At 40.5% G+C, this 21,648-nt stretch overlaps 1 protein-coding gene across 1 annotated transcript in view; it reads right to left on the bottom strand.

Annotated features, from left to right (window-relative positions):
• Window positions 1-21,648, bottom strand: part of grid2 (glutamate receptor, ionotropic, delta 2) — a 1,194,553-nt gene that overhangs the window by 41,106 nt on the left and 1,131,799 nt on the right. Inside the window, exon 14 of the mRNA XM_072257001.1 lies at window positions 18,518-18,684. Within this exon, the coding sequence (XP_072113102.1) occupies window positions 18,518-18,684 (167 nt within the window). The remainder of the gene's footprint in view (window positions 1-18,517; window positions 18,685-21,648) is intronic.

The following is a 21,648-nucleotide window of genomic DNA, read 5'->3' as shown; positions in this document are numbered from 1 at the left end:
ATCCATGTAAAAGGTTGGATTTGGACAGCCTGTTAAGGATACAAGGACAAAACAGACATAAAGTAGTGTGGTGTGCAGATTTCAATGCCCACAGCACAATATGGGGGGGGGGGGAATCCGATTACATATCCAAATGGAAAGGTAATTGAAGATTTGATGGAAGAAAGGGATTTGGTGTGTATGAATGATGGTAGAGGAACAAGGATAAACATAACAGGAACTGAGTCGGTATTAGATATTACATTAGTGTCTAACACCTTGGCTGGTGTTAGTAACTGGGGAGTTTGGACTGCTTTAGCAGTAGGCAGTGATCACTACCCAGTTTTATGTTCAGTGGATGAAAGAGTTGAAGTAAGACCAGGTGGTGGAATCCCAAAGTGGGTGTTTGGAAAAGCAGATTTGGGTAAATTCCAGAAGTTGAGTGAAGAAACATTGACAAAGATTGACATTTCTGGAAATATAGATGAATTAAACAGTCAGGTGGCTTCAGCAATTATTATGGCAGCAGAAGGATCTATACCTAGGAGTAAAAATAGGATGAATAGAAAACTGGTACCATGGTGGACAGAAGAATGTTGTCAGGCTGTAAAAAACAGAAATAGAGCATTCAGGCTAGTTAAAAGAACCCATAATATGCAGCATTTGACTCAATATAAGAAGGCACAGGCAGTGGTGAGAAGAAATATACGTCAAGCTAAAAGGGCAAGTTGGAGGAGTTTTTGCAACAAAATAGGAAGAACGACACCTATTGTGGGAGAGGTATGGGGAATGATTAAGAGGATGGGAGGAGATAGAAGGGAATGGGAATATCCAGTAATGATATTTGAGGAGGAAACAGCAGTCGCCAGTAGGGATAAGGCTGAGATCATGGCCAAGTCATTTGTACAGATACACAGTTCAGAAAATTTGTCTGAAGAAGGGAGAAGGAGAAGGGAAAGAACAGAGAGTCAAAGCCCAGGTGTGTTAAACAGGAGGAAAGAAATAGATGATATAATTGATCCATTTACATTGGCAGAAATGGTGAGAGCAATAAAGAGATCGAGACCAACTTCCCCAAGGGAAAGATCTGATATGTTATGTTATGCTGAAAAATCTAGGAGCAGGAGTGCTCTTGAAGTTGGCTGCATTTTTATAACAGAGTGTAGGAGGAGGGCAGATTACCAAGTGCATGGAAAGAAGCAGTAGTAATTCCAATAAGGAAACCTGGCAAGGATCCGTCAAAACCCACTAGCTACAGACCAGTAGCATTAACATCAAATATATGTAAGATAATGGAAAGGATGATAACAGAAACGTTATGGTATGAGCTTGAGAAGAGGGGAATGCTGGCAAGTTATCAGAGTGGTTTTAGGAAGGGAAGGAATTCCATGAACTCAGTGATAAGGTTAGAGACTGAAATAAGAGAGGCCCAGGCAAATAAAGAGTCAGTAGTTGCAGTGCTTTTTGATATTGAAAAAGCCTATGATATGATGTAGAAGGAAGGATTGTTAATTAAACTGCACAAGATGTGGGTTGATAGGAGAGTTTTTTATAGAAACATAGAAAATAGGTGCAGGAGTAGGCCATTCGGCCCTTTGACCCTGCACTGCCATTCAGTATGTTCATGGCTGATCATCCAACTCAGAACCCTGTACCTGCCTTCTCTCCATACCCCCGATCCCTTTAGCGACAAGGGCCATATCTAACGCCCTCTTAAGTATAGCCAATGAACTGGCCTCAACTGTTTCCTGTGGCAGAGAATTCCACAGATTCACCACTCTCTGTGTGAAGAAATTTTTCCTCATCTCGGTCCTAAAAGGCTTCCCCTTTATCCTTAAACTGTGATCCCTCGTTCTGGACTTCCTCAACATCAGGAACAATCTTCCTGCATCTAGCCTGTCCAATCCCTTTAGGATTTTATACATTTCAATAAGATCCCCCCTCAATCTTCTAAATTCCAGCGAGTATAAGCCTAGTCGATCCAGTCTTTCATCATATGAAAGTCCTGCCATCCCAGGAATTAATCTGGTGAACCTTCTTTGTACTCCCTCTATGGCAAGAATCAGATTAGGGGACCAAAACTGCACACAATACTCCAGGTGTGGTCTCACCAAGGCCTTGTACAACTGCAGTAGTACCTCCCTGCTCCTGTACTCGAATCCTCTTGTTATGAATACCAGCATACCATTCGCCTTTTTCACTACCTGCTGTACCTGCATGCCCACTTTCAATGAGTGGTGTATAATAACACCCAGGTCTCATTGCACCTCCCCTTTTCCTAATTGGCCACCATTCAGATAATAAGCAACAAACATCAAAGTTGCTGGTGATCGCAGCAGGCCAGGCAGCATCTCTAGGAAGAGGTACAGTTGACGTTTCGGGCCGAGACCCTTCATCAGGACTAACTGAAGGAAGAACTAGTAAGAGATTTGAAAGTGGGAGGGGGAGGGGGAGATCCAAAATAATAGGAGAAGACAGGAGGGGGAGGGATGGAGCCAAGAGTTGGCCAGGTGATTGGCAAAAGCGATATGAGAGGATAATAATCTGTTTTCCTGTTTTTGCCACCAAAGTGGATAACCTCACATTTATCCACATTAAATTGCATCTGCCATGAATTTGTCCACTCACCTAACCTATCCAAGTCACCCTGCATCTTCTTAGCATTCTTCTCACAGCTAACACTGCCGCCCAGCTTCGTGTCATCCACAAACTTGGAGATGCTGCATTTAATTCCCTCATCTAAGTCATTAATATATATTGTAAACAACTGGGGTCCCAGCACTGAGCCTTGCGGTACCCCACTAGTCACTGCCTGCCATTCTGAAAAGGTCCCGTTTATTCCCACTCTTTGCTTCCTGTCTGCCAACCAATTCTCTATCCACATCAATACCATACTTTAAGTTTGCACACTAATCTCCTGTGTGGGACCTTGTCAAAAGCCTTTTGAAAATCCAAATATACCACATCCACTGGTTCTCCCTTATCCATTCTACTAATTACATCCTCAAAAAATTCTGTGAGATTGGTCAGACATGATTTTCCTTTCACAAATCCATGCTGACTTTGTCCGATGATTTCACCACTTTCCAAATGTGCTGTTATCACATCTTTGATAACTGACTCTAGCATTTTCCCCACCACTGATGTTAGGCTAACTGGTCTATAATTCCCCGGTTTCTCTTTCCCTCCTTTTTTAAAAAGGGGGGTTACATTAGCCACCCTCCAATCCTCAGGAATTAGTCCAGAATCTAAAGAGTTTTGAAAAATTATCACTAATGCATCCACTATTTTTTGGGCTACTTCCTTAAGCACTCTGGGATGCAGACCATCTGGCCCTGGGGATTTATCTGCCTTTAATCCCTTCAATTTACCTAACACCACTTCCCTACTAACATGTATTTCCCTCAGTTCCTCCATCTCACTAGACCCTTGGTCCCCTACAATTTCCGGAAGATTACTTATGTCCTCCTTAGTGAAGACAGAACCAAAGTAGTTATTCAATTGGTCTGCTATGTCCTTGTTCCCCACGATCAATTCACCTGTTTCTGACTGTAAGGGACCTACGTTTGTCTTAACCAATCTTTTTCTTTTCACATATCTATAAAAGCTTTTACAGTCAGTTTTTATGTTCCCTGCCAGTTTTCTCTCATAATCTTTTTTCCCTTTCCTAATTAAGCCCTTTGTCCTCCTCTGCTGGACTCTGAATTTCTCCTAGTCCTCAGGTGAGCCGCTTTTTCTGGCTAATTTGTATGTTTCTACTTTGGAATTGATACTATCCCTAATTTCCCTTGTCAGCCATGGGTGCACTATCTTCCCTGGTTTATTCTTTTGCCAAACTGAGATGAACAATTGTTGTAGTTCATCCATACGATCTTTAAATGCTTGCCATTGCATATCCACCATCAACCCTTTAAGTATGATTTGCCAGTCTATCTTAGCTAATTCACATCTCATACCTTCAAAGTTACCTTTCTTTAAGTTCAGAACCTTTGTTTCTGCATTAACTATGTCACTCTCCATCTTAACGAAGAATTCCACCATATTATGGTCACTCTTACCCAAGGTGCCTTTCACGACAAGATTGCTGATTAACCCTTTCTCATTGCTCAATACCCAGTCTAGAATGGCCTGCTCTCTAGTTGGTTCCTCGACATGTTGGTTCAGAAAACCATCCCGCATACATTCCAAGAAATCTTCTTCCTCAGCACCCTTACCAATTTGGTTCACCCAATCTATATGTAGATTGAAGTCACCCATTATAACTGCCGTTCCTTTATTGCACGCACTTCTGATTTCCTGTTTAATGCCATCCCCAACCTCACTACTACTGTTAGGTGGTCTGTACACAACTCCCACCAGCGTTTTCTGCCCCTTAGTGTTATGCAGTTCTACCCATATCGATTCCACATCTTCCCGGCTAACGTCCTTCCTTTCTATTGCGTTAATCTCCTCTCTAACCAGAAATGCTACCCACCTCCTTTTCTTTCATGTCTATCCCTCCTGAATATTGAGTAACCCTGAATCTTGAGCTCCCATTCTTGGTCATCCTGGGGCCATGTCTCTGTGATCCCAACTATATCATATTCATTAATTACAATCTGCACTTTTAATTCATCCACCTTGTTACGAACGCTCCTTGCATTGACACACAAAGCCTTCAGGCTTGCTTTTACAACACTCTTAGCCCTTACACAATTATGTTGAAAAGTGGCCCGTTTTGATTTTTGCCCTGGATTTGCTGGCCTGCCACTTTTACTTTTCACCTCACTACTTTTTGCTTCTACCCTCATTTTACACCCCTCTGTCTCTTTGCACTTGTTCCCATCCCTTGCCACATTAGTTTAAATCCTCCTGAACAACAGTAGCAAATGCTCCCCCTAGGACATTGGTTGCAGTCCAGCCCAGGTGCAGACCATCCTGTTTGTACCGGTCCCACCTCCTCCAGAACTGGTTCCAATGCCCCAGGAGTTTGAATCCCTCTCCCTTGCACCATCTTTCAAGCCACGTATTTTTAATTGGATTAAAGATTTTTTGTTTGATAGAAAAATTATAGTTTGGATTGGATCAGAATTATCAAAACAGTACATAGTGGAAAATGGCACACCTCAAGGTAGTGTGATTAGCCCGTAACTTTTCATCATTATGATCAATGATGTCTTCACAAAGGTACCAGTGGATATGGATAGGTCACTGTTTGTGGATGATGGGGCCTTGTGGAAAAGAGGCAGGAACATGGAGCATAAAATCAGGAAACTACAAGGAGCAATTGATGAAGTGGTGGAGTGGGGTTATGATTGGGGATGTAGATTTTCAGTAGAAAAAACTCAAACTGTATTTTTCACGAGGAAAAGAATTGAGGTAGGGAAGAATTTAAGGATGTATGGGATTGAATCAGAAAGGGTTGGATCATTTAAATTTCTGGGAGTTATATTTGATTCACGATTAACATGGGCAGACCATATCAGGGAAGTTGAGAAGAAATGTAAAAAAGTAATAAATATGATGAGGTGTTTCACTAGTAGGGAATGGGGAGCAAGTTGTTCAGCGTTGAAGAGAATGTGGCTTTAGCAAGATTTGTGTTGGACTACGGAAATATAGCATATGGATCAGCAGCTAGGTCTCTTATAAGGAAACTGGATGTGATTCAGGTTCAGGCTTTGAGAGTGTGCAGTGGGGCTTTTAAAACATCACCAGTATTAGCCCTACAGGTAGAAATGGGAGTAATGCCTTTGGAACTAGGAAGGATGCAATTGATGGCAAAGCACTAGGCTAATTAGCAGGGGCACAATGATTCTCATCCTGCAAATGGAGTGCTGCAGGAGTGCTGGAAAAATGGGAGGTTTCAGAGGGATAACTTTAGTCAGGTAGGGAATGATATTGCTAAAGGATGTGGAGTGTTTGATCTAAGGATAAGTCCTTCAGTAGTTTATCTGGTTGTAGCTCCATGGAAGCTTGTATGGCCTGACATAGACTGGCATTTGTTAGAGGTAAAAAGGAAAGGAAAATATAAAACTGATTTGGTAAGTGCATTTAACTGTCATGTGATGGAAAAGTACAATGATTATACTCAGATTTATACGGATGGTGCTTAGGAATCTGAAACAGGAGTGACAGGGTTTGGGGTGGCTATACCAGCAAAAGAAATTGGAATCAGCAGAAGAACATCTAAAAAGTTAGGGGTGTTTACAGTGGAGATGCTGGCAGTGTTGGTTGCGTCGTGACAGGTGGAGAAAGCTAGATAAGTCTAAGTGTTAATATGCTCAGATTCATCCTCATTTCCAGCAAGTTTAAGGAATTTTCACTCAAACAGTCGGCAAGATGTACTTTATGAAGTCCTTCAGTCCGTCACAAGAATTGCAAATCAGGGAGGTCAGGTAAAATTTCTATAGCTTCCAGCACATGTCGGGGTGAAGGGGAATGAGAGGGTGGATGAGTTGGCAAAGAGGGCGTTAAAGAAAGAAAATATAGAAATGCACATTAGTATCAGTAAAGCAGAAGTTAAGTGTGTAATCTGGGAAAAATCAACCAAATGTGGCAAGAAAGATGGGACAAGGAGGGGAAAGGGAGGCATTTATATCAAATATAAAAAATTGTTGCAGGTACTAGGGTAGGTAGTGGATACAGAAGAGAGGAAACTGTGTGGACTAGGTTAAGGCTGGGGCACTGTGCATTAAACAAAACATTGAAAATGATAGGGAAACACCAGACAGGATTGTGTGAGGAATGTCAGGAAGAGGAGTCAGTAGAACATGTAGTTCGGAGTTGCAGGAAGTATGGGATACAGAGAGAGATGATGAGAATTAATCTAAGAGAATTGGGGATGCAGGAATTCACATTAAAAGGGTTGTGGGCATGGGTGAGAGAGCACAGGTCAGGGTATTTTTAGCTTTCTTATGGGGTACAGGGGTTTTTTTATGGGATATGACGGATAAGCAGGAATAGGGTACTAGGATGGCCAAAGATGGGAGGATAAAGTGTAGGTTAGGGTATGTGTGTGTGTGTGTGTGATTGGGTGAAGGGATTTAGAATGTAAGTCTATTACACACTCCGGAGCAGAGGGTGGCAGTAATGCACCATTAAGCTGGGTGCCAACAGCCGTAAAACAAGACGGAGAAGAAAAAGAAGAAGGTGGGGGAAAGGGTGGAGCCAGTGGGATAAGGAGAAAAAGAGCTGGGGGGGGGGTGGTTGGTGGTGGTTACTGGAAGTTGAAGAAATTGATATTCATGCTGTTGGGTTACAGACTACCAAGGTAAAATATAAACAACAGTCCTTATAATCGGCGCTCAGCCTTAGCATAGCAGTGGAGGAGGCTATGGACAGACGTTTTGGTGTGGGAAAGGGAAGTAGAGGTAAAATAGCTGGCCACTGGGAGATTTGGGTTATTGCGAACAGATCGAAGGTGCTTGACAAAGCAATTCCCTCAATCTACATTGGGTCTCATCAATGGAGGCTGCTCCAGGAGTACTTGATGCAATAAATGATACCAATTTACACGTGAAGGCCCGCCTCACCAGGAAGGACTGTTTAGGGCTGTGAATGGTAATAACAGAGAGAATGAAGGGGCCGGATGATTTGATGCATCTTCCACAAGTATGCAAAATTTAAAAAAATAGAAACAGAAACAGGTCATTTATCCCCTCATAACTACTCCACTATATTGAAAGCAACTTTGGGCCCTGATTCTAAAGAGAGATATGGAGAGGGTCCAGAAGAGTTTCACAAGTATAATCCTGGGAGCAAAAGGCTTAATGTATAAGGAACGTTAGGTGTCTCTAGGCCTGCACTCAATGGATTTCAGAAGGATGAGGGATTATTTCATTGAAAGGTTTCGATAGATTGGACGTGGAGAGGATGTTTCCATTAGTTGGCAAGTCTAGAACTCAGGGCACATACTCAGGATAGAGGGATATCCTTTCAGAACTGAAATGAGGAGGAATTTCTTTAGCTAGAGGGTGGTAAATCTGTGGAATTCATTGTCACTGAAGGCTAAGGAGATCAAGTCATTGGATGTATTTAAGCCAATGATTGATAAATTTTTAATTGGTAACAGGGTTAAGGGTTACAGGGAGAAGGTGGGAGAATGGAGTGAAGAAAAAATCAGCCATGATTGCATGGTGGTGCAAACTCGATGAGCTGACTGGCCTAACTCTGGCCCTATACTTTGTGGCCTTATTTATGCAGATTGCAGATGACCTGGTGTCAGTTACACTTTTCTGAAAGAACCCAATACCCTTCAACTCCCTTAAGATTCAAAATCTAGTGATCTCTGAGTCTTTGGAGTAGAACCATAGTCATTTATTCCTGCTTGAATAAATGACCATAGTAAATCTGAAACATTCTAAAGCAATGCCAATACTGAGAGAATTTACTATCTATGCTTCTTGAAGGTGACTTTAAGAGCTATCATGATTCTATTGTTCAGCTCCCTCTAGTGGCTGGTTGACAGCATAAAAATGAATTGGCTTTTCAGACACACACTGAGCAATAACTGCCGGTGCTCAGTAACTGAACTGTGAGCAGTGTTCTTGTGTTTGTTTCTGCACAGCACCTTTATCCAGTGTTTCTGGAAAGAAAATATCCAAACATCTGCCTGCTTTGGTGAAGCTCATTGAGAAATAGATATTAACAGCGAAAAGATCTCTGAACGGAACCAGGAGTAGAGGTAAAAGAAGTGGCTGGGTAGGCTAGAGCTTCTTTCCCTGGATCACAGAGGGGCGAGGGTGAGCATAGTGAAGTTTATAAAGTCATGAGAGGAAGAAATAAAGTAAATGGTAAACCATCTTCTCCCCACATATGGGGAATCTAAAACTAGAGACTGTTGGCTTATGGAAATAGGAGAACGATTTAAAGACAACATAAAGGGCAATTTTTTTCACACAGGAGGTTGTGGGTACATAGAATTATCTGCAGAGGAAGTGGTAAAGTGTATAGTTACAATGTTTAAAAAACATTTTGGACAGGTAAATGAATAGGAAAGATTTAGAGGGATATGAGCCATATGTAGGCAAAGTGGGACTAGTTCAGTTGGGGAGCTTGGTTGGCATTGACTTCTTTGGTCAAAGGGCCTGTTTCTGTACTGTATAGCTCTATGGCTCTAATATACTGATTAAAAGGTTTATACTCTAATGACTCTTGTTTATCACAAATTACAGTATAAAACTTTGGTGAGAACTGCAAGCAAACTCTGCATTGCAAGGTTACCATGAACTGACATTAATTCCCAAAAGGAAGTCCATACAAAGGGTTTGTGCCAAAACGTCAACTAGTTATTTCCCTCCATAGATGCTAACTGACTTACTGAGTTCTGTCAACTTTATGTATGTGTTATCCAAGAGTGGGTTGTTCTTGGTACTGAATTCTCCCAGAAAATCCCCCCACGTATCAAAATACAAAATTGTCCCACTCAGTGAAATACCCACTCATTATACCTCTCACAAAAACAAAATAGAGGATAAATCAAAATCAATTCACAAAGGAAGGAAAGAAAATTACATTCTAAATCTTAATGAAACCTTATCACATTCGAAACACTGTAATGCTTTGCTGTTAATTTAAAGAAATGGCATGCACTACTCAGTAATTTAAAAATTCCATGCAAATTAATTATGTTGAAGATGTGCAATGAACACTGTTCAATTAATAAAAGTAATGGAATCTTGTCAAAACACCAGAAGTATTACTTAATTATGGAACTGTTAATTTATATTTAGAATCAATTTGCCATGACATTAGTTTTCAAAATGGCTGATCTCCTATGATAATATACACAGTAACTAAATGCTATATTTAGTGCTAATGTTAACCCCATATTTGTGACAGCATTCAGGCGGAAGTAAAAGATACATATGTTATTTATTCTTCTTTGGACCGAATTGTTTCTGCCACTCGTGTTGTTAATTTGAAGGTGGATGAGTTTGCCGACTAATCGACCACGAGCCATCCAAATTTATGCAATTCAAGTTCCTTGGCAGGTAATTCAATTGTAACTGAGACTGGAGTTTCTGTTGGCTTTTCCAAAGTCTAAGCAGGACCTATGGATGGTCTAAGGTAACTGACCTTCACCATGGGCTCCTGATTGGCAATGCCTTGATTTTTTCAATTATCTTCTTTCATTTCTGATCACTCCATGGCTTCCCTCTGCCTCCAGAGGCACAGTGTTGTAAGGTATTTATGTTCTTCCAATTTTGAGTTTCTTTCGAGTTACGTGGTTCAGTTGGTAAGACCTCTGTACTTGATGTTGGGTTCAAGCCCAGAGCCACAGATTTGAGCACAAATTTGTCACCAAGTCCTCGAAATGAACACTTAGAGGGTATTTCTCTCAAATGGAAAGTTAGACTGAGGCCTTGCTCTTTCTTTCAGGTGGACAGGAGTGGTGAGATCTCTCATATACAATCTCTTATATTACTTTCATTTCTAACTCTATTTCGGAATATTACAGTTGACTGGGAGGTTGTTGCCTGCAAATTGCCTGCTATGTTTCTGACAATACAATAGTGAACATGGGGTAGAAGAAGTGTTTTATTAAATATACAGTGCCTCGCTCCAACAGAAACATGAACAATACTAATAAATGAATCTTTTCTTTCTCTTCCTTTCCAATTTTCAAAATTTCATCATCAATACCTCTGGTTTGAGTTCTTAATGCTCTACTTTAACTCTTCCCTGCTCTATCCCTTTCTCTGCTGCAAAAAACATCGTAACCTGTTTCTTGGCCAATGCCTTTTGATAACCACTCATACTCTCCTAACACATAAACCATTTCAATTTCCCTGATACTGCTCTGATGAAGTGCCTTTGGGTGCTTCAATATATTGAAGGAACACTGTATATGTGTATTTTTTTTTGTTAGCTGTGGACTGTTGATTAACATGACTTCTTGTTTCTCTTATTTTGGGGCTGGCCCTGTCCCACACACCACACCCACACTCCCCCCCCCCCGCCCGAGAATCCTGTGAGTTACCTTTTTGTTGGTGGATAACTAGGATCTGTCCATGTAGTGACTTTTACGTTGAACACAGGTAATGGAGTAAAGGTAGGGGATAACATTGGAATGCAATAGCAAACAAGTGGTGCAGATATCACGCAAGAATTTGATGAGAATCTGCCCAGACACCTTGATCCAGTAGTTTTCTCCTAACTCAAGGAAAGATACAGTGATGGCTACATTTAGATTGATTGAATTGATTGCTGAGTTAAGCAGGCTGCCTTTAGGTTGAAATATGTTAGTAAAATTAACCTATGGATTTTATCCTCCACACTGCAATTTATATAGCATGAATTCATTCATTGATATTTATCTAATATTAACCTACTACCTTCTGGAATTTATTAAACTTTATCAGAAATATTGAACTTTATATATGTAAGGGTTTCTTCTTTCATGTCACTTGCTCAGGCTAATAATGAAATGGCTTCTCTGTAGTGTATAATGAAATGGCTTCTCTGTAATGTTAACTGATGAGGTAATGTTCTCTGTAGCAGCATGTTTTTAATTAGTGATAATGGGACTTGTATTCATTTGCTAACCAATCGGGATAGATGTTATTCTTTCTGTCTGTGTGAAAGCTGTTAGTTTGCGCGGGCTTGGGGGAGAAGGCGCGAGGAGGATGAAGAGAGAAGACGTGGCTTGAGGAGATGGTGGTCGGATCTGCTGGGCTTGGGCTCGGGGCGGGAGCCCAGCGGTCGATGACGAGCGAAGGAGGATCAGCGAAAGGGAATCCGTGAGCTCCAGCGTTTGTGCACTGGACATGTTTATGGGATTATTGGCGCCTTTAATTTGTTTTCCTTTTCTTTTGTTTCTCTACTAACCCCATACTTAAATATAAAATCTTAATCCTTTAACTGCACATTGTGGACTGAATGTTATTTCGGGGTACTGATGTTACACAGGGGACACAACACGCAGCATCCACCCAAACAAGAGTGCTAAAGTTTGGCCGGGTAGGGGATGCCACCCCCAAGATCATGCCACTAGACAAAGCGAATCTTACATATAATATTAAGTTATACTCTGTTTATATTCTGAAAGTATTAATTCTACCTCTCTGTGTTATTACGTTATTGCCACTTTAGCATTTCTACTTGTAGTACTTCTGCGAACACAGCTCAGCACATGATGGAAACCAGCCTTCTCTCCATAGATTCTGTCTACACTTCTCATGACTTCAGTAAAGTAGCCAACCAAATTAAAGATTCCACCACAGACATTTGTTCTTTTCCTCATTCCCTCCGGCAGAAGATACAGGCTCAAGGACAGCTTTTATCTTGCTGTTTTAAGACTATTGAATGGTCCCCTGGTATGACACGGTGGACTCTTGACTTCACAATCTACCATACTGTGGTCCTAGCTCCATATTTTCTGCCTGCACTCCACTTTCTCTGTGACTGTAACACTTTATTCTGCATTTGGCTATTGTTTTCTCTTGTATCACCACAACGCAATGAGATGATCCGAATGCAAAGGTTTTCACTCTACATGTGACAATTATGAACCAATTCAACAATTTATTTCACATTGCACTGTGATTTTTTTTACACCATTTTGTTGCTTTGGGCTTGCTCCTGCACTTATTGTTGCACTTATTATTGCCAGGCATACTCGTTACTCTTTGAGCTTCAGGTGAGCAAGTAACATAGTTGGATGCATCAGCAAGGGAAATGAGGCTGAGTACAGGGCTACGGTAAGAAACTTTGCCATGTGGTGTGAGCAGAATTATCTGCAGCTTAATGCGAAAAAGACTAAGGAGCTGGTGGTAGACCTGAAGAGAGCTAAGGTACCAGTGACCCCTGTTTCCATCCAGGAGGTCAGTGTGGACATGGTGGAGGATTACAAATACCTGGGGATACGAATTGACAATAAACTGGACTGGTCAAAGAACACTGAGGCTGTCTACAAGAAGGGTCAGAGCCGTCTCTATTTCCTGAGGAGACCGACGTCCTTTAACATCTGCCGGACGATGCTGAAGATGTTCTACGAGTCTGTGGTGGCCAGTGCGATCATGTTTGCTGTTGTGTGCTGGGGCAGCAGGCTAAGGGTAGCAGATACCAACAAACTCATTTGTAAGGCCAGTGATGTTGTGGGGATGGAACTGGAATCTCTTACGGTGGTGTCTGAAAAGAGGATGCTGTCCAAGTTGCATGCCATCTTGGACAATGTCTCCCATCCACTACATAATGTACTGGTTGGGCACAGGAGTACATTCAGCCAGAGACTCATTCCACCGAGATGCAACACAGAGCGTCACAGGAAGCCATTCCTGCCTGTGGCTATCAAACTTTACAACTCCTCCCTTGGAGGGTCAGACACCCTGAGCCAATAGGCTGGTCCTGGACTTATTTCCTAGCATAATTTACATATTACTATTTAATTATTTATGGTGCAACTGTAACGAAAACCAATTTCCCCCGGGATCAATAAAGTATGACTATGATTATGACTATGACTTTGACTAATTTCATTGCACTCTAGTGTGAAGGGATCCGAGTGACATTTGCCTGCATGCTGGAGATCATTTTACATCAGCTTACACCCATTGGCTTTAGAAGCCTGGTAGACGATGTTGGAGCATACAGGCAAAACCCGGTTGGGTGCCACTGTAGCAGTTAGCTCAATGCTGTTACAGCTATTCAGAGTTCAAATCCAGCGACGTTCTGTAAGGTGTCTCTGTACATCCTCCCCATTTAATGCATGGATTGACCTGGGTGCACTGGTTTCCTCCGACAGTTCAATGGCTAGATTAATGGGTCATTGTAAATTGTCCCGTGATTAGGTTGATGTTAATTGGGATTGTGGGGTTGCTGGGGCTGGAAGGGCCAACTCCACGTTGTGTGGCCAAATAAACAAATAAATAAATAAATTAAAAAAAAAAAAAAAACAGTCATGGATATGGTTCAAATAGAACTTGTGGCCTTGGGAACTGTGAAGCAAAATCATCATATCCTTTTCTATTATGGTACCCTTAAAATTCTTGTGCACGTTAGGATGAGAAATTCCACACCTATTTGTATCATTTCCTTGATAAGTGGCAAGCTTCAATTTTCAGGACAAACAAAAAAAAATGAGTTAATCAAAAATCCCTCGATAAAATGTTGCTTGCTTTGTAAGGTGTAAGTGGCCAGGGGTATGTTTATCAATCAATTCAGGGATCAGTGAGGGGTCGATACTCAGCAACTGATAGTTTCCTGTGTTGCATTGTGAATATAGAAAATGTGTCAGCTAAAATATTGGCACTGTCAACTGATGGGTCAATCAACCTTCCCTTGAGGACTGTTAGGAAATGATAAATCGTGCTTGATTTCTATCACAAATTGTGCGTTATTTTCCTTTGGTAGTGCTTTTGTTGTTGTTCTGATTTCCAAGGCTTTACGTCAAAATTGTTTGGAGTTTAATTAAGTGGCAATGGTATAGTAAAGTAAGGGAAATTATGAAAAATTTCAAATCTGAGTACTGTTAAGTCATCATATCCAGTTGCATTTCCTGTGCTCCCCTTCCGGCTTCAGGATTTCAGCAACAGCTTTGATCTGCCTTACACAGCTTTGACATGTTCGCTCTCTCTCTTTCTCCGTCCTCATGGACCTGCCCCTGGCCCTTTTCCCTCTGTCCTATCCATTTCTCCTCCAGCCCCCATTCTTGTAATTTAAAACTAGCATTTTCTCACTTCCCTCAGTTTTGATGACTTGTCTTAGACTGAAATGTTAACCATTGAGTGTTTCCAGCATTTTCTGTTTGTGTTTCAGATTGCTCAATTTGCAGTTCTATGATTTTCATTTTCAAAATTTTCCTGAGAAACTCAATATTGGGTATCTCTGTCAGGGATGATGATTGACTATTACTGATGCCACTTCATATCATACACATATCATGGAGACAATGCTGGCTGCACACCCCCTGTGAATTGTCTCAACTCCTGAAGCTGTTGGCTAAAACCGGATAGTAACAATAACATTTTGATTAATTGTCAACCTTTATACTCTTTCAGTTTCTTTATATTTAGGTTGGTTTATTGTTAAATACACCAGAGTGAAATTAAATTGTTTGCATGAAGATCACAGAAAACATGGTTATAATAAATACAATAAATACAACAATAAGCACAAAACAACAGTTTGGTGCAAAGGTTACAGTGCAAAAAGAAATGCTAAAGTGATAATAACAAGATAACCGAGAAAGGTAGAATTACGTCCGAGAACCTGATATCATCACTGTGAAGGGGGTGTGAAAGTCATGAGTGATTCAGAAGTCTGAGAGCATTGTGTCTTTTTTTAAGTTTATAGGTCAGATAATTAGGTATATTTAAGATGGAGATAGATTAATATTTGAAAGATCATTCCGGGGTAGTTGGCACAGAAGAGGAGTTGAAGCCAGTACATATCAGCCATTATCATATTCAATAGTCAGGCAAGCTCACATCTGACTTCTGCTCCTATTTTTTTGTGTATTCTGTATTCTACATGACAGGACAGTTGGCTTCAACTCACCAATTTTTGTTGATGCACAATAGAAAACATCTTTTTTGGATGCTTTATGGCTTGGTATGGCAACTGCTCTGCTTAATATCGCAAGAAACTGCAGAGAGTTGTGGACACAGCTCAGCACATCACAGAGACAAGCCTCCCTTCCATGGAGAGCGTCCATACTTATCACTGTCTTGATAAAGCAGCTAATATAATCAAAGACTACACATCCCAGACAATCTCTCTTCCTCTCCCATCAGACAGAAGATACAAAATAATAAAAGCTCATGCCACCAAGCTTGAAGAGAGCTTCTATCCCACTTTATAAAATTATTGAATGGTCCCCTAGTACAATAAGATGGACAACCTACAGTCTACTTTGTCATGGCCTTGGACTTTATTGTCTGCTTTCACTGCAACTTTCTCTGTAACTGTACCAATATACTGTCGTCTCCATTTTCTCACTTCTTTCCCTTGTACTATCTTGGTACATTGATGTGATGACATGATTTGCATGGCTGGCATGCAAAATAAAGATTTTCACTGTTCCTTGGTACATGTGATATTAATAAACCTACTACCACTGACCAACAGTAGGTTCCAACATTGAAAGGTAGCGTGGGCCTGACGCACAGACTGGTCCACACCAGCTCCCACTGTTTGCACTCAATAGAAGCAGGGTTCCTGTTCATTTGCTGAGAGATCTGAACCAGGAGCACTCAAGATGAACGCTTGTTCATAAAGAGTCAGCATCTATCATACTGATGTGGCCAGTTTGGCTCATTTTCAATTCTGTGCAAAATTGATTGCAAAAGAACAGCACCACGCCAAGAAAGGAAGATGGATTGCCTCTGTTGAACTGTGACAGTCAGCAAGAACCAAGTGCAATGGTGTAGAGATACATCCTATCCTGTAGCAGGTATTCTCTGATTAATCTCAGCTGCCCTTGCGGAACAATTACTGGGCCTCACGTGGGGAGATGCTGAGGTCTCGGTCTCTGAGTTAATACAAAACATTGTAGTCTCTACAAATACCCTGTGGGCATATTGAAGGTTCTGCTTGGTTGTGGACATTAAATGTGTGGAAGCCAGTGTGGGTCGAAACTTTGCAAAATTTGGCTGTAGTTTTTATGAAGATTGAGACTGCTAAACTTTCTTGCCTCTGTAATTCCTTTCTGCTGCTGTGCTCTGAATGCACTATGTATGTCATCTTGCCACTTAAACTCTTGAGATAGCCTCCAAGGCACTATTACATTAGATGGAAGGATTTGTGCAATTCTGCAGCAATATAATAGAACAGTCCTGTGCCTGGCACTGACAGTAAAGAAAGGAAAGGAGTTTTCATGGAACCTATGGAGTCTTGGCGTCATTGGATCTTGTCCAGCCAATGGTGTGTTTTCAAAAGGCGTAAATTAAAAGAAATGGGGCAAATGATGGAGTGAATAACTCCCTAAAAGATTGCTGCAATAAATAACCTAACTGTTTGCTTTGTTGTTTTGATTGAAGAATAAATACTGATTTGGTTACAGGGGAGAACTCCTCTATCTCTTGTGTCCAAAGATTACACTATGTACACCTGATAGAGCAGAAGGCAGCTCAAATGAGTATTTTATCCAGAGGCAGCATTCCTGACAGTGTTGTACACCACTCCAGTAACAACCTTTATTAATTCTTCAGAGTGGAAACTGACTCCACAATGTGTGGACTCAGAGGCAAAATACAATCACTGTGCAATTAGCATAATTAGCTGCTAGTCTTTACCTCTGATGCTTCACCAGTGCACATAAAGTGTGCTTTCTGAGGAATATAATTTCCCTACTTCTCATACAAAGGACCATCAGCTTAGGAGGCACTTGGGAGGATTCCAGGGTGCAAAATATTTTATCAAACCATTAACTTGACCTCTTCTCTTATTGTTACTACAGTATTTCTTTTTGCATTACCACAGTTTGCACTATTCCTTTGTTTATCTATCAGTCATTGCATTTATTATTGCACTTATTATCACATTGAAAATCATTGCATTTAGTATACAGTTTACTCTGTGATCAAGAAATTTCATTGCACACTGGTGCATATGACAATAATCTGAAGTCTGGAAATAGGATTTTTATATATGACCTTGGTTAACTTGACTTAGATTGTGCTGCTGAATGTGTGTGTGTGTGTAGGGAAACTACCTAAGTTTCTCAGTAGAGGGCAACACTATAATGACAACATAAACCAAAAATAAAACAGCTTTTAGTGTTTAACATCCAAGCTGATTGCTGGTATATATGAGCTTTTCCTGACTACCTGTTGTCACAGAATGTACTCCAGGATGTGGGTAACTCAAATTCTACAGACTGTTAAAATTGATCAGCTCAGTTTTATATGGGTGCCTGATGTAAATTCAGCGGGTCTCAATGTGATAAATCACCTTGCAAAGAAAACCATGTTTCATATAACTAGCTGTTTTTCCAATGAAATGTCATATTGAGGCTTAGAGTATTCTCTCACATGAATATCAAAGAGAGAAGAAGAGGAGGATGAAGACAAACCGAAAGAAGAGAAGAAAGAAGAGGAAAAAGAGGAAGAGGAAGAAGAAGAGTAGTTTGATTTTTGGAAGCATAGGTTGCCCATCCACGTATTCTGTCTCAGAACATCTCAGGACCAGTTTGGAAACAAACAATATGCTTCTATGTAGAGATTCTGTTCCAAAACACTTCCATTGCTTTACCCTCATCTTTGTCTGCTTGATTCACATTTTCACTAATCCAAAAGAATTTCCATCTCCACATCCACAGACAAATGCTGGCAACAATTTGGGTGTAGATCCACAGATTAGATAAGAGTTGCAACATAAAAGTACAAATATGACTTTAATGAAGAGCAAATTACATGTTTTTTTTGCATCAGTATATCAAATGTTACTTGTATAAAATATACTTTGGAAAATTGGGAAGGGCATGCTTTGTATCAGAAGTATATACCTTGGCCTGTTGAATGTTTGTTTGTTTGATACTACCTTTATACAGTAGCTTTTATGTTTCTGAGACCAAGGTTAAATGTACAGGCTGGGTTTTCCTCAGTCTGTGAAGTCCTACCTTTGGGAAAAGATATCTCTGTAAGGGCTGCCATGTTGGAGGGCGATGCCGTATCCTCGGTCTGCCAGAGCATTGCCAACAGTGAACAAAGAACAGTCAGGGCTGTTTAGGGCGATGTATTCCAACACTGCCACGTCCCACACAAAAGCATAGTTGCCAGCTTTCACCTGCAAGTGAGAAATTAGATTTTAGTCAAACCCCATGCAGTTCAATCTGGTTGTTGTCTGATTAAAAACCTAGGCTGCCACAATTATGTAGTATGGAGGGACCATTGCAGTATCGATGGTGTCTCCTTTTGGATAGGCCATTAAACCAGGACTTTCCAAGGCACAATCTTCCCCCTCAGACGCATGTGAGACATCACATATTGTTATTCAAATGGCTCTTCTCGGGCCAATATTTTTATCTTCATTTACCATCTCTGAAACTGAATACATAGTTACTGTATTATTACCTCATAGGGGTGTATGAGAGGCATCGATAAGGTAGGGTGCAATTGTCAAATACTAGTGGGCACAGCTTTAAGGTGATAGGGATAATGTTTAAAGGAGATTTATGAGGCAAGTTTTTTTACATGGAGTGTGACTGGCGCCTGCAATGTGCTGCCAAGGGAATCGGTGAAAATAGACACAGTAGCAATGTTTAAGGGACATTCAGATAGGCACATGAACAGACGGAGAATGGAGGGATTTAGATGATGTGCAGGCAAATGTGTATTGGCGTTGTGGTTTGCACAAACATCGTGGGCTAAAGGACCTGTTCCTGTGTTGTACTGTTCTATGTTCAATGACACCACTATTTGTGGAACCTCACTATGTTGCAACATTACATCAGTGATTACATTTAAAGTACTTAATTGGATTTAAAGCACAATGGAATATCCTGAAAGGGAATGTAAGAATCTAATTAAATTGGTCCTTCTTTCCATTCCTCCTGATAATACCTTTTGAGTGAACACTTAAATAGAAGACATAAACACGAGGAAATCTGCAGATGCTGGAAATTCAAGCGACACACATAAAAAGTGCTGGTGAACGCAGCAGGCCAGGCAGCATCTATAGGAAGAGGTGCAGTCAACGTTTCGGGCCAAGACCCTTCGTCAGGACTAACTGAAAGAAGATGTAGTAAGAGATTTGAAAGTGGGATCTCTTTCAGTTAGTCCTAATGAAGAGTCTCGGCCCGAAACGTTGACCGCACCTCTTCCTATAGATGCTGCCTGGCCTGCAGCATTCACCAGCATTTTTTATGTGTGTTACTTAAATAGAAGAGTAAGTTTTTCTTTGATTCCATGTCACCATACTACTTCAGGCTGGCTTTCCTTGTGAGTTTGTCACTTAAGAATCCAATTATACAACACATTCCAAGACAGGTTATTTGGTATTGATGCTCCAAAACCACAAAATAGTGGCATTAAGCTTCAAGTAGTTAGGTAAAAGGTAACAGGGGAATTATTCCCAGTAGGAAGATTAGTAATCAGAGGCTAAACATCGAACTGCAAGATAGGGAGGGGTTATCATTAAGTGAGCTATTCAGGTTTGAAATGGAAAACCAGAAAGATGAGTGAATGAAGACTCAAAAGTAACTTTCAGAGGGGAGTTGGACAAATACTTAAAAAAGTGAAAACTTTGAATTAGGACAGAGAAAAAGTGGGGTACGTGGGATAAATTGGATAACTCTTCTAAAAAGCTAGAATGAGGATACCCTTCTGTTCACTATAAACATTTAAACAGTTTTGATTTATACAGTGCCTTTAATACAAAAAAGGAAATCTCCAAGTCGCTTTACAATGGTAACAAGGACTACAGCGGGAAATGTGAACAAAGATGCTGCATTAACCACCAATTTACCTGCTGCTACTACTGATCACCAGTGACATTTGTTCATTATCAATATTAGGATCATAGTTGACAGTTGCCACTGCTGCCCATTAACATAAGGAAACAAACTTGATGATCCTCCAATTGAAATTTCTATTTCAAATGCTGCAGATGCAGTACAAATTGACCCTGAGAGAGAATTAACAAGATTTTTATAATGAGGAAACCTGGCTCTTATTCTGAAACTATTTCTGACAGAAGAGTTGTCTTTGGAGAAAAACCCTCATGAAAGTTGTCACCTTTGTAAGGCGAACAAGTTGAAATAATGAACTGTGTTCCAGGTGGCTGTTCTCTCTCAGGATTTCATAAGGTCATACAGAAACTTGAGACATTAGAAATGTTCTAAAGCTCCTGAGTCCTGTGAATGCATACATGATTAAGTTAAGTATGATAGTTGTGAATTTTTAAAAATCTGTTGGTTGGTTCAATGAACCTTTAATCCCAGCAGAGAGAAGATTGAAATGCAAGTAGTTTAGGAATCAGTGCAGTAGTCCAATTATACCTTTCTGGCATTTCACCCATTACTTAAGACTAAAGGTGCTACAGAAACTTTTAGAAGTCCACTGCCTTATGTGTCCACTGCCAGTTCCATTGTGGATACAGCTGTCCCTACCACTAAAAACATCAGCAAAAGCTGTAACCTTAGGAAGGCAATACCAGTCATTAAGGGCCTCCACCATCCAGGCTATGCCCTCTTCTCAGTGCTGCCAGCAGGCAGGAAGTACAGGAGATTGAAGAACCACACCTCAAGGTTCAATAACAAGTTCTTTCCCATTGTCATTAAGTTCTTAAGTCAGCCTGTAAAACTCTAATTCTTCCTCGCAGTATATTTCCCTCAACTTGTAGAAATATTATGTTACTTTTGTTTACTATTTCATGTAAATTATGTACAATATATTGTATGATAATCCAAGTTTATGTAAGTTGTATTTGTCATGTTTGTAATGTTTTTGTGCTACTTCTGCTACCAAATTCTAACTTTCATGATGTTTATACCGTTTGTAAATTTTCCTGTGATAATAAATCTGAACTTGAATTTGAACTTGATGTAATGAAACAGGTTGGTGCTTCTTTGGAATGAACATCTAACAATGACTGGAAAAATTATTAAAGCAAATGACAAACATAAGCTGATTTTAAGGAGGGATGGTTATGAGATGGAGAGATTTTTAGGGAGGGAATTGCTGAGCTTGAGTCTCGAGCAGCTAGGGCACAACAACCAACAAATTCAGAATATAGAACAGCACAGCACAA

Source organism: Mobula birostris, chromosome 4, assembly GCF_030028105.1.
Source record: "Mobula birostris isolate sMobBir1 chromosome 4, sMobBir1.hap1, whole genome shotgun sequence".
NCBI lineage: Eukaryota > Metazoa > Chordata > Chondrichthyes > Myliobatiformes > Myliobatidae > Mobula > Mobula birostris.
This window is presented reverse-complemented; position numbering and strand designations above follow the sequence as displayed.